Genomic DNA, 13,125 nt, shown 5'->3' with positions numbered 1-13,125 from the left:
AGAAAAGTCTTTGAACAAGAGCTTTCTAATGTTTTCAACATATTTATGGTATTTTGTGACATGAAGGAACTTTCTTTGTTACTTTCCTGTGTCTTTTAATTTGAAATCTTTTCAAATTTGTGTTCATATTTTAAGACATTAAATTTTTTTAGTAAATAATGTAAAACAGTACTCTTTGTATTTGAGATGAATAAACATGAGAGTTGAATTTTAGAGTTTATCCTAAAAACTTGATTTAATTTATGTAATACTGAGGTAATAAATAGACTGCTCCTTTGCTTACGTATTTTTCTAAAATATTCACCCTCTTTTACACTTGTTCGTCATACATTAAAACTAAAATAATCTGTTTACTTGATCTAAAAAAAAGTATTTTTATTTAATTTCTGAAATATTTCCGAGTTGCATGAAACCATTCTTTTCAAATGTGTCATGATGTAGCCTCGGAATGCTGCTCGAATAAGTGAAAAGAGAAAAGAGTATATGGATGCCTGTGGGGAAGCAAACAATCAGAATTTCCAGCAGCGATACCATGCAGAAGAAGTAGAAGAAAGATTTGGAAGATTCAAGCCAGGAGTTATTAGGTACTAATGGCATTTTACCATAGAAAGTCATTTTTATTTCCCTAGCATTTGGAATGTTCTGTGTCTCTTTGGGCTAATTATCAGGATATGAGTGTACTCTGGCAAAGCCCTAGGTAATATACATTAATTCATTTAGAAACACTTCTTGAAATTTTAATTATATTTGTTAGATATCATGGCATGTAATATAGGCAAGAAATGTTTTAAAATACCAGAATAGTATGTGTTTTCATGCAAACAAGAATTCAGTATTTTTCTTCCTCCTTTGTCTTTACTTAGTGAGGAACTTCAAGATGCGCTAGGTGTGACAGACAAGAGTCTTCCACCTTTTATCTATCGGATGCGCCAGCTAGGGTACCCACCAGGGTGGCTCAAAGAGGCTGAATTGGAGAATTCGGGGCTTGCACTCTATGATGGAAAAGGTATAGTATCTTAAGTTAGAGAAGTCACCTTAAGTGTTTCCTTTTTTTTTTTTTTTTTTTTTTTTTTTTTTAAAGAATCACAACAAAATGTGATAGGAATGGCTGGCTTCTTTAATGTGTGCTAACTAAAAAATATCATGATGATGTTTCCTTGGTAAATTTTACAAGGAAGGAACTAAAATTTCAGTGAGTTCGTAGATTATCTGATGGTTTTCTGGGCTTGCTCAAGTACTGTCTAGGCTAGAGTATCACCTCTCCAGCCAGTCCTCATAAGCTCTTATCTTTGTCAGTAATAATAACAGACATAGACCCTCAATGCCAGGAGACCTGTAAAATGTAAAATACAGAAAACCTCTAATAGTCTAGAACTTCTCTCCTAGATACCTACCCTAGAAAGATATTCACACATATGCAAAAGAAATTGTATGTATACAAGAATCTTTTTGTATCATTGAATATGACAGTGAAAAATCTGAGACAACATTAAGGCCCTAAAGAAGAATGGTTAAATAAATTGGTAGTTCTGAGCTATGGGCTCCCTGCAACATATATGAAGAGTGGAATAAATCTGTATGAGCTGACATGGCAAAATCTTTGTGCAGTATTGAGTTTTTAAAAAGCAGGTTTCAGCCGGGCACAGTGGCTCATGGCCGTAATCCCAGGATTTTTGGAGGCTGAGATGGGTGGATCAGTTGCGGTCAGGAGTTCAAGACCAGCCTGGCCAAGATGGTGGAACCTGGCCTCTACTAAAAATATAAAAATTAGCCAAGCATGGTGGCAGGTGCCTGTAATCCCAGCTACTCGGGAGGCTGAGGCAGTGGGTGGATCTCTTGAGCTCAGGAGTTTGAGACCAGCCTGGGCACCATCGTGAAACCCCGTCTCTACTAAAAATACACAGCCTACCCTGGTGTGGTTGTGCGTGCATGCAGTACCAGCTGTTTAGGAGGCTGAGGTGGGAGGATCACTTGAGCCTGAGAGGCAGAAGCTGTAGTGAGCCAAGATGGTGCCACTGCACTCCAGCCTGGGTGACAAAGCAAGACCCTTTCTCAAAAAAAAAAAAAAAAAAAAGGCCGGGCGCGGTGGCTCACGCCTGTAATCCCAGCACTTTGGGAGGCTAAGGCGGGTGGATCACGAGGTCGGGAGATCGAGACCATCCTGGCTAACACGGTGAAACCCCATCTCTACTAAAAAATACAAAAAATTAGCCAGGCGTGGTGGCGGGTGCCTGTAGTCCCAGCTACTCAGGAGGCTGAGGCAGGAGAATGGCATGAACCCAGGAGGCAAAGCTTGCAGTGAGCTGAGATCATGCCGCTGTACTCTAGCCTGGGTGACAGAGCGAGACTCTGTCTCAAAAAAAAAAAAAAAAAGTTCTGTCCTAATGATTTAGAAAAATTATAATGAAAATTGAAAGCCATTTCTGTTGCCATGATTATAAGCACTTTCTAGGTGGACTTTTGGTCTGGGGAGGGATATATATTGACATTTAGCAATATTAACACTTTTTATGGTCTATAATAGATGGCACTGATGGGGAAACAGAAGTTGGAGAAATACAACAGAATAAAAGTGTCACTTACGATCTCTCAAAATTGGTCAACTATCCTGGTTTTAATATATCTACTCCCAGAGGAATTCCAGACGTAAGTATATTGATTTTTTTAAATTATCGTGTGATGTGATATTATTATGTTAAAGATTGGTCAAAATATTAACTTGTTGGCTACGCATGGTGGCTCACACCTGTAATCCCAACACTTTGGGAGTCCGAGGCAAGATGATCACTTGAGCCCCAGAGTTCGAGACCAGCCTGGGCAACATAGCAAGACCTTGTCTCTATAAAAAAATTTAAAAACTAGCCAAGGGTGGTGGCACATGCCTGTAGTCTTGGCTACTAGGGAGGCTGGGGTGGGAGGATTGCAGAGGTTACAGTGAGGTGAGATCATACTAGACCCTGTCTCAAAAAATAGTTAATTCATATACACATACAAACTTATATAGCAGTTACTATTTAAAGGAATAAATTTGTTACTTGTTTACATTTTTAATTTCTTCTGTAGAATCTTTCTAGAATCTTAACTGAAGTCTTATATTCATCAATAGCAGTTTTTTCTGATTTTGTGCCCTCAGAAAGGGAGGCAAAATAGATTGGTTAGAGTATCTAAATCTAAAACTACTATAAAATTTTAAAAGTCTTTAACAATATGGATTTTTCTGAGACAGTATTATTAATTTTACAGAATTGGGAAATAAGTTTCTATCTATAATAAATCTAAATATACTATAACTCTTTTTCCTGATTATTCTTGCCTTTTTTCCCCTCAAAGTAAAATTTCTCATTTTGTATATGAATGGTTTTTCCACACTTAACTCTTTTCCAGCTTCCATCTTAGGTCTCAAGATTCAACAATGAACTATTGTACTGTTTTATTTAAAAAGCATATTCTTGGCCGGGCGCAGTGGCCCGGGCCTGTGTAATCCCAGCACTTTGGGAAGCCAAGGCGGGTGGATCACCTGAGCTCAGGAGTTTGAGACTAGCCTGGCCAACATGGCAAAATCCTATCTCTACTAAAAATATAAAAATTAGCTGAGCGTGGTGGCAGGCGCCTGTAATCCCAGCTACTCAGGAGGCTGAAGCAGAAGAATCGCTTGAACCCAGGAGGTGGAGGTTGCAGTGAGCCGAGATCGCGCCATTGCACTTTAGCCTGGGTGATGAAAGCGAAACTCCATCTCAAAAAAATATAAAAATAGGCGGCCGGGCGCGGTGGCTCACGCTTGTAATCCCAGCACTTTGGGAGGCCGAGGCGGGCGGATCACGAGGTCAGGAGATCGAGACCATGGTGAAACCCCGTCTCTACTAAAAATACAAAAAATTAGCCGGGCGTGGTGGCGGGCGCCTGTAGTCCCAGCTACTCGGAGAGGCTGAGGCAGGAGAATGGCGTGAACCTGGGAGGCGGAGCTTGCAGTGAGCCGAGATTGCGCCACTGCATTCCAGCCTGGGCGACAGAGCGAGACTCCGTCTCAAAAAAAAAAAAAAAAATATATATATATATATATATATATATATAAAGTGTATTCTTGGTGTTCTTAGGAACTGGACAGTAGGGAAACAGCCAAAGACTTGAAGTTAGAGTATAGTGAGCAGATAGAAAGTTCTCAATCACACAAGACTGTGTAATTAATTACGGGCGGAAGTGCATGATACAAGCCATCAGTGCTTCTGGAAGCCAGTCCAGCTTCCAGTCTACTTCAGAGTTCCCTGGGAATACTCGTTAGAAATGTACATTCTTGAGTCCCACCCTTAGACTTAACTGATTCAAACCCTGGAACCTGTATGTTTCACAAGAGTTCCATGGGATTCTTACCGAGAACCACTGTTGAATGTGCGATTAGAGATGAGAGAGAAACGAGCTGTATGGAATCTTTAAAGATGATGCTGTATTTGGAAAGAGAAAGAGCAGAAGATAGAAAACTCATGAGTAAGTGTGTTAGGAGAAGTGGGCGATGAACGGCCCTGTTAGCAGTGCCAGTGCTTGATGGGAGAGAGACTGGAGCCTGGGAGGCCCCATAGCAGTCACTCCTGCCTACATCTTTTGCTTGCAGTATATAGAACCTTTTTTGGCCAAGTGATTGTGTCAGGTAGTCTTTTAGTATTCAGTCTTAATTATTTTGCAGGCAGGTTTATTAGTTTTCCTTCAACACATCATTATTTTCCTTAATTTCCAATAAAGGAAAAGTAACATAAGAAGGAAAAATGTAATTTGAGATCTCCACTATACCTCCTTTGAGCAAAATCTCAAAACATGACATTTTCCAAATACATGTGTTTTTTTTTTTCCTTCTCTTTTCATCATTAGGAATGGAGGATCTTTGGTTCCATACCAATGCAGGCATGTCAGCAGAAGGATGTGTTTGCCAATTACCTTACTTCTAACTTCCAAGCGGTAAATAGATTTTAAGGGTGTGCTCTATAAAATGTTATGTCTGCGAGATTTTTTAATTTATTAGCATCTTACAGCCTTTTCTTGCTTTGTTATCTTGACAGACCAAAAGGAAAACAGTGGCAAAATTCACCAGTTACCTAGACTTAGCTCCAGATTGTTTTTCTACATCATTTTAAGTGAAGGGATGGAGTTTAATTCGTTGTCTACCCCACCTAACTTGCGTTTGGTTTGGTTGCTCTTTTAGCCGGGTGTGAAGTCTGGCAACAAGAGGTCTTCATCTCACTCTAGCCCAGGTAGTCCAAAGAAGCAGAAGAAGGAAAGCAACTCAGCGGGATCCCCCGCCGACATGGAGCTCGATTCGGGTAGGTTTCATCCTATGGCTCTGATTTCTCTGTTTTTTTTTTTGAGATGAAGTCTCACTCTTGTCGCCCAGGCTGGAGTGCAATGGCATGATCTCGGCTCACCACAACCTCCGCCTCCCGGGTTCAAGCATTCTCCTGCCTCAGCCTCCTGAGTAGTTGGGATTACAGGCATGCACCACCACGCCCAGCTAATTTTTGTACTTTTTTTTTTTTTTTAGTAGATACAGGGTTTCACTATCTTGACCAGGCTGGTCTCGAACTCCTGACCTTGTGATCCACCCACCTCAGCCTCCCAAAGTGCTGGGATTACAGGCATGAGCCACCGCGCCCAGCCCCTGTCTTCATTTTCAAATTCACAGAGCGCATTTAAAGACCATGAATTAAGCTGGGCGTGGTGGCTCACGCCTGTGATCCCAGCACTTTGGGAGGCTGAGGCAGGCGGGTCACAAGGTAAGGAGATCGAGACAATCCTGGCAAACACGGTGAAACCCTGTCTCTACTAAAAATACAAAAAATTAGCCCGGCGTGGTGGCAGGCACCTGTAGTCCCAGCTACTTGGGAGGGTGAGGTAGGAGAATGGCATGAACCCGGGAGGTGGAGGTTGCAGTGAGCCGAGATCAGCCACTGCACTCCAGCCTGGGCGAAAGTGCGAGTCTCCATCTCAAAAAAAAAAAAAAAGATCATGAATTAAATTCCCTTAAAGTTCAAAGGGATTAAAGCCCCACATGAAATTATTTTGCACAAGTGACTTCAAAGTTCAGAATCAAAGCCCTCAAATTATTTCCCCTAAGTTTTTCTTTGTTTTTTCAAGACAGAGTTTCACTGTCGCCCAGGCTGGAGTGCAGTGGCGCAATCTTGGCTCACTGCAACCTCCGCCTCTTGGGTTCAAGTGATTCTCCTGCCTCAGCCTCCCAAGTAGCTGGGATTACAGGTGCCCACCACCACGCCTGGCTAATTTTGTATTTTTTGTAGAGATGGAGTTTCTCCATGTTAGCCAGGCTGGTCTCAAACTCCTGACCTCAGGTGATCCGCCCGCCTCCGCCTCCCAAAGTGCTGGGATTATACGTGTAAGCCACCGTGCCTGGCCCGTGGTTGTCATTTTTTGAAGTTTGGGGATTTGTGGTGGTGGCACCCCTGTCACCAGGGTCACACACTTCTGTGTAGGCATTTTCAGTTTTGAACTAGGGGCACTTTCCTCTATTTCTGTATTCTTTTTTTCTTTTTTTTTTCCTTTTTTTTTTTTTTTTTTTTTGAGACAGGGTCTGCCTCAGTTGCCCAGGCTGGAGTGCAGTGGTGCGATCATGGCTCAGTGCAACCTTAGACTCCTGGGATCAAGCAGTCCTGCCACCTCAGCCTCCCGTGTAGCTGGGACTATAGGCATGTGTCACCAAATCCAGCTAATTTTTGTATATTTTGTAGAGACCGAGGTCTTACTTTGTTGCCCAGGCTGGTCTTGAACTCTTGAGTTTAAGCGATCTGCCTGCCTCAGCCTCCCAATGTTACTGTCATGATCCACCGTGCTGGGCCGTGAGTTGACTTCTAAGTGAGAGTGTGTTATTCTCCTCACAATCTTATTGTCTATAGAATAAAGTTCAGACCCCCTACTAGACCTTGAGGACAGAAAGCTTAATAAGACAGTATTGCTGCCCTAGTTACCACTCTCTGTCACCTCGGGATTGCAGATGTGTAAACATTTTCATATAAATGTGGTGGCCCACAGTGATACATACAGAATGATAGTATTACATATTGCTGCCACAGAGCAGGTTCCAGACTGTAATGGTGGCACAGAGGAAAAACAGCATCTGTGCTGAATGAAGTCATAGGGCAACTTTGAACTGCATCTTGAAGGATGAATGCAGGGATTTACCAAGGAAATGAGGAGGAGGGCGTTTGAGACAGAGGGAAGTGCAGATGCAGGATAGTGAAACTTCACAGCACATCAGGCCAGCAGCAGGGTGACAGCTGGAGTTTGAGCCAGGCAGTAGGCGATGACATGATGGAAGTAGGGAAACTGTATCCTAGAGGGCCATGGAGGAAGATTGGACTTCATCCTGTGGGGTCTGGGCAGGCACTGAAGGGTTTCCAATGGAGATGGGAAAGGTCATAGGGCCAGACTTGTGATGAATCTGGCAGTGGTTTGGAGGACAGACACAAGGAAGATGAATCTAGAGGTCAGGGTGATTCTGATGTTCCTGGCAAATGTAATGGGCCTGAAGCAAGGTAGCGGCTGTGGCAGACAGCAGGAGAGCATGCACCCCAGAGAGCCAAAGACCTGGGGATGGATGGAAGGAAAGAGAGTACTCTCAGATGACAAGCAGATCCACTGGTGGTGCCGTTAGTGAGAATAGCAGATGGGAGAACAGTCCTCATTTTAGGAAGAGATCATTTGTTTTAGACAGGTTGTGTCTGTGGAACATATAGGTGGATGGTCAGTGGGCAGTTACATATGTGAACCAGCAGTTCAGGCGAGCAGTCTAGATTAGAGATAACAATTGGGGGCCAGGCACAGTGGCTCATGCCTGTAATCTCAGCACTTTGGGAGGCCGAGGTGGGCAGATCACTTGAGATCAGGAGTTCGAAACCAGCCTGGCCAACATGGAGAAACCCCGTCTCTACTAAAAATACAAAACAGCCGGGCATGTTGGCATGCGCTGTAATCCCAGCTACTAGGGAGGCTGAGGCAGGAGAACTGCTTGAACCCGGGAGGCAGAGGTTGCAGCCAGCTGAAATCATGCCACTGCACTCCAGCCTGGGCAACAGAGCAAGACTCCGTCTCAAAAAAAAAAAAATTGGGAAATTGGGCAATTAGGCTGGGTGCAGTGGCTCATGCCTATAATCCCAGCATTTTGGGAGGCCAAGGCAGGTGGATCGCCTGAGGTCCAGAGTTTGAGACCAACCTGGCCAACATGGTGAAACCCTGTCTCTACTAAAAATACAAAAATTTGCCAGGCGTGGTGGCGCACAACTGTAATTGCAGCTGCTTGGGAGGCTGAGGCAGGAGAATTGCTTGAAGCCGGGAGACAGAGGATACAGTGAGCTGAGATTGTGCCACTGCACTCCAGCCTGTGCGACAGAGTAAGACTCTGTCTCAAAAAAAAAAAAAAAAAAAAAAGCTACGAAATAACCCAGGGTGTACTCCTGCCTTGCCCCTCACTTCCTCCCCATTAGCCTTCCACTCACTCAGTAGCCAGCCTGCACCTCCAGTCAAATTTCCTTCTGCATTCTGCCACGAATTTTTGGGTAGAGTGTACTACCTTGAAATTCTGAAGTCTCCAAGCAATTGCTCGCATTTCCTCAATCTAAAATGATGCACACAGCACAGAAACAGATCTCCCGAGGGATAGCCTCTAGCACCAGAAGATCCTGACAGCTCTCCCTGCAGATCTTTTCAGGTGGACTGAGGATACCAGGTGATGGTCATGGCACCTGAGAATCCAGAATTTCCCTCATGTTAAGCCAGTTATTTTTGGCCATTGAATTTCTGGATACACCTGAGTTCAAATAACAAATTTTAGTAAAACCAAATGCTATTATAAGTTTTAAAGTATCTCTTAACTTTCTTACATCAGATATGGAGGTACCACATGGTTCTCAGAGCAGCGAAAGTTTTCAGTTTCAACCACCGTTACCTCCTGATACTCCTCCACTCCCCCGGGGAACTCCTCCACCCGTCTTCACCCCTCCACTCCCAAAGGGCACACCGCCGCTGACTCCCAGTGACTCACCCCAGACCAGAACAGCATCTGGAGCTGTGGATGAGGACGCACTGACTCTAGAAGAACTTGAAGAACAGCAGAGGCGGATCTGGGCAGCTCTTGAGCAGGCCGAGAGCGTAAACAGCGACTCCGATGTTCCTGTGGACACACCTTTAACTGGCAATTCCGTTGCCTCATCACCTTGTCCAAATGAGCTAGACCTCCCTGTCCCGGAGGGAAAAACATCTGAAAAGCAGATGCTGGATGAGCCTGAGGTACCAGAGGTTTTTACAAAGAAATCAGAAGCTGGACACGCCCCCAGTCCAGATTCTGAGGTGACATCACTTTGTCAGAAGGAAAAGGCAGAGTTGGCTCCGGTAAACACTGAAGGTGCCCTTCTTGATAATGGCAGCGTCGGACCAAACTGTGACATCAGCAATGGGGGCAGCCGGAAGCTCTTTCCTGCAGACACCAGTCCTTCAACGGCCACTAAAATTCATAGCCCTATACCTGACATGAGCAAATTTGCAACTGGAATCACGCCATTCGAATTTGAGAATATGGCAGAATCTACTGGAATGTACCTCAGAATAAGAAGCTTGTTAAAGAACTCACCCCGAAACCAGCAGAAAAACAAAAAGGCCTCTGAATAATGGCTTGACTTAGCACTGAGAGCTATTTAATAACTTTGTTCCGTTAATTAGTACTAATTAAGTGGATAGATAGAATGGTTTTCCTGTTTGTCCCTCCCATGTTTAAAAATCTATCCAAGGTTCATGTTCCAAAGTCAAGCCTATTTTAAAGAAAGACTGAGCTCACTAGTTCAGTATATTTTATTCTCACTGACAAAACTTGGGGGGAGATGTGAATATGACCTGGTTTAGAGAGGGTTTGTTAAGGTTTATACTATTTTTGGATTGTGACTGTCCGTCAAGAGTGATGATTTTTATCTGTCTTTTGTACATTGTTTTCCCTTTCTACATTTTGCTAATTATCCTGTATATAAGTTTAATATATCACTTTTTAAAAGAAAAAATTCTACCATTTTAAATTCATGTTTCAACTACTACAACCAAATGAGAAAAATCAGGGATGAGCAGCTTTATCCCATTTGGGGTATTTTTATAACTGATTTACATGAGTCAATTTTAGTAATACTTTTACTTTTTTATAACTTCATTCTTCATATATGCTTGCTATACAGGTGTGTTCATCTTTGTGTACAGAGGTTTAATAAATTAGTTTTCATATACATAATCTAAGACTTTGAATACAAAACAGTGATTCACAAGTAAAATCAGTGTATATAACCTTTTTTTTTTTTTTGAGACAGAGTTTCACTCTTGTTGCCCAGGCTGGAGTGTAATGGCATAATCTCGGCTCACCGCAACCTCCGCCTCCCGGGTTTAAGCAATTCTCCTGCCGCAGCCTCCCGAGTAGCTGGGATTACAGGCATGCACCACCACGCCCAGCTAACTTGGTATTTTTAGTAGAGGTGGGGTTTTTTTTTGTTTTTTTTTTTTGTTTTTTTTTGAGACAGAGTCTCGCTCTTTCACCCAGGCCAGACTGCAGTGGCGCTATCTAGGCTCACTGCAAGCTCCGCCTCCCGGGTTCACGCCATTCTCCTGCCTCAGCCTCTCGAGTAGCTGAGACTACAGGCGCCCGCCACCGTGCCCAGCTAATTTTTTGTATTTTTAGTAGAGATGGAGTTTCACCATGTTAGCCAGGATGGTCTCGATCTCCTGACCTCGTGATCCGTCCGCCTCGGCCTCCCAAAGTGCTGGGATTACAGGCGTGAGCCACCGCGCCCAGCCAGAGATGGGGTTTTTCCATGTCGAGTCAGGCTGGTCTTGAACTCCTGACTTCAGGTGATCTGCCCGCCTCGGCCTCCCAAAGTGCTGGGATTACGGGCGTAAGCCACCTCACCTGGCCAGTGTATATAACTTTTAAGTTTAAAAGTAAATTGTTGGCCAGGCATGGTGGCTCATGCTTATAATCCTAGCACTTTGGGAGGCCAAGGAGGAAGGATCACCTGAGGTCAGGAGTTCGAGACCAGCCTGGCCAACACGGCAAAACCCCATCTCTACAAAAATACAAAAATTAGCCAGGTGTGGTGGTACATAACTGTAATCCCAGCTACTTGGGAGGCTGAACCCGGGAGGGGGAGGTTGCAGTGAGCCGAGATCGCGCCATTGCATTCCAGCCTGGGCAACAAGAGCAAAACTCCGTCTCAAAAAAAAAAAAAAAAATGGTAAATTGTAAAAATTAGTGGTAGCAAAACAAAAATAATGATAGGAATTGCAAGTTTGGGTGCTTTCAGTGGATTTCAGTCTTAAATATAGAAACAGCAGAATTTTTGAAAAGTAATTATTTTGAAAAATGAATGGCATGCAGCTAGCCTTTGTATAAAAATAATTTTCTAGATTTGAACCCTAATAGTTAAAAATTAGACATAAACATACTGCTTTTAATTGTCAGATATATGTATATATATATATAAGATAGAGCTGAAACTGTGGTTTAGGTCTTTCTGTGGAATGCCATTACATCTTTATATTAGTCAAGGCCATGAAAATAAATGTTTAGATCGTCTTGAATTGTTAGTCTCAGGCAGTGTTATCCTGCTCTCAGGCCAACAGGGGGAGCAAAATAGAAACATTCCAGATGTAGTTTTCATTTTTGAGAACTTGAGTAATCAGAATTTACTGTTCTGTAAAGAATAAAGGAAAGGAAAATTATAAAGAGAGAAATTTCTTTTTAAAGCCCTCACAGAATGTGCTAGAAATAGAATAAAATTTAAAATACTTTTGGCTTCTTTTCCTCAGAGCTTAAGTTCAAAATAAAAGCAATCCTTTACAGTTGTTTACATAGTGTTTTTAACCTGATCTCGCTCAGCATTTCTGTCAGGCAAATTATTATCACCACCTGGAAGTAAGGAAAGGGAGGCAGAGAGAGGTTAAAGGAACTTGTCAACATTCCAGAAGTGGTTCTTTTTTTTTTTTTTTTTTTTTTTTTTTTTTTTGAGATGGAGTCTTGCTCTGTTGCCCAGGCTGGAGTGCAGTGGCGCAATCTCGGCTCACTGCAAGCTCCGCCTCCCGGGTTCACGCCATTCTCCTGCCTCAGCCTCTCCGAGTAGCTGGGACTACGGGCCCCGCCACCGCGCCCGGCTAATTTTTTGTATTTTTAGTAGAGACGGGGTTTCACCGTGGTCTCGATCTCCTGACCTCGTGATCCGCCCACCTCGGCCTCCCAAAGTGCTGGGATTACAAGCGTGAGCCACCGCGCCCGGCCCAGAAGTGGTTCTTGAGAGGTGAGTGTTCAACTAAAGACTTGACTATTCCCTAACTCAGAGCAGTAGTTGTTTAAATGTCCCTTTAAGAAGTATTGCATTAGTAGAGTCACCTGTGAATACCAGCGGTCTCTTAATAGTTATCTCTTTGCCATTTACCAGACATCATGTCAAGGTATTTTTGTGCATTACCCCATTTTCACAGTCACCACATTGGGTAGGCATTGTTAACCTCATTGTTGAGAAGAAATACACACAGCTAAATACACACATAACTAAAACACATAGCTGATACACAACCTAGTAATCTAAATCCAGATCTCTCTGACCCCCGTATCTGTGTTCTTAACTGCTGTACTGCCTCCTTGTCAAAAGCTCTACAAAAGCACTGATTCTTTTTTTTTTTTTTTTTTTTTTATACAGAGTCTTGCTCTGTCGCCCAGGCTAGAGGGCAGTGGCATGATCTCGGCTCACTGCAAGCTCCGCCTCCCGGGTTCAAGTGATTCTCCTGCCTCAGCCTCCCAAATAGCTGGGATTACAGGCATGTGCCACCACACCTGGCTAATTTTGTATTTTTAGTAGAGACGGGGTTTCTTCATGTTGGTCAGGCTGGTCTCCAACTCCCGACCTCAGGTGATCTGCGTGCCTCTTGCCTCCCACGGTGCTGGGATTATAAGCGTGAGCCATCGGGTGCCTAGCCAAAAGCACTGATTCTCAAAAAGAGGGCTCCTATTTCATTTGTTCAATTTTTTTGGGGGGTTGAGGGGTGGGGGACAGGGTCTCGCTCTGTCACCGAGGCTGGAGTACAGTGGCATGATCACAGCTCACT

General features: G+C 43.5%; 1 protein-coding gene across 3 annotated transcripts in view; it reads left to right on the top strand.

Annotated features, from left to right (window-relative positions):
- ZCCHC8 (zinc finger CCHC-type containing 8) overlaps positions 1-10,264 on the top strand; it is a 29,766-nt gene extending 19,502 nt beyond the window's left edge. For all 3 annotated transcript variants that reach the window (XM_030821566.1, XM_003280700.3, XM_030821567.1), the window contains 6 exons: positions 442-584; positions 864-1,006; positions 2,525-2,646; positions 4,861-4,947; positions 5,192-5,309; positions 8,882-10,264. In XM_030821566.1, the coding sequence (XP_030677426.1) occupies positions 442-584; positions 864-1,006; positions 2,525-2,646; positions 4,861-4,947; positions 5,192-5,309; positions 8,882-9,660 (1,392 nt within the window). In that variant the 3' untranslated portion in view covers positions 9,661-10,264. The remainder of the gene's footprint in view (positions 1-441; positions 585-863; positions 1,007-2,524; positions 2,647-4,860; positions 4,948-5,191; positions 5,310-8,881) is intronic.
- The last annotated feature ends 2,861 nt before the right edge of the window (positions 10,265-13,125 follow it).

Source organism: Nomascus leucogenys, chromosome 10 (assembly GCF_006542625.1).
Source record: "Nomascus leucogenys isolate Asia chromosome 10, Asia_NLE_v1, whole genome shotgun sequence".
Taxonomy (NCBI): domain Eukaryota; kingdom Metazoa; phylum Chordata; class Mammalia; order Primates; family Hylobatidae; genus Nomascus; species Nomascus leucogenys.
Note: the sequence above shows the minus strand (reverse complement) of the source record. Positions and strands in the feature narration are given on the sequence as shown.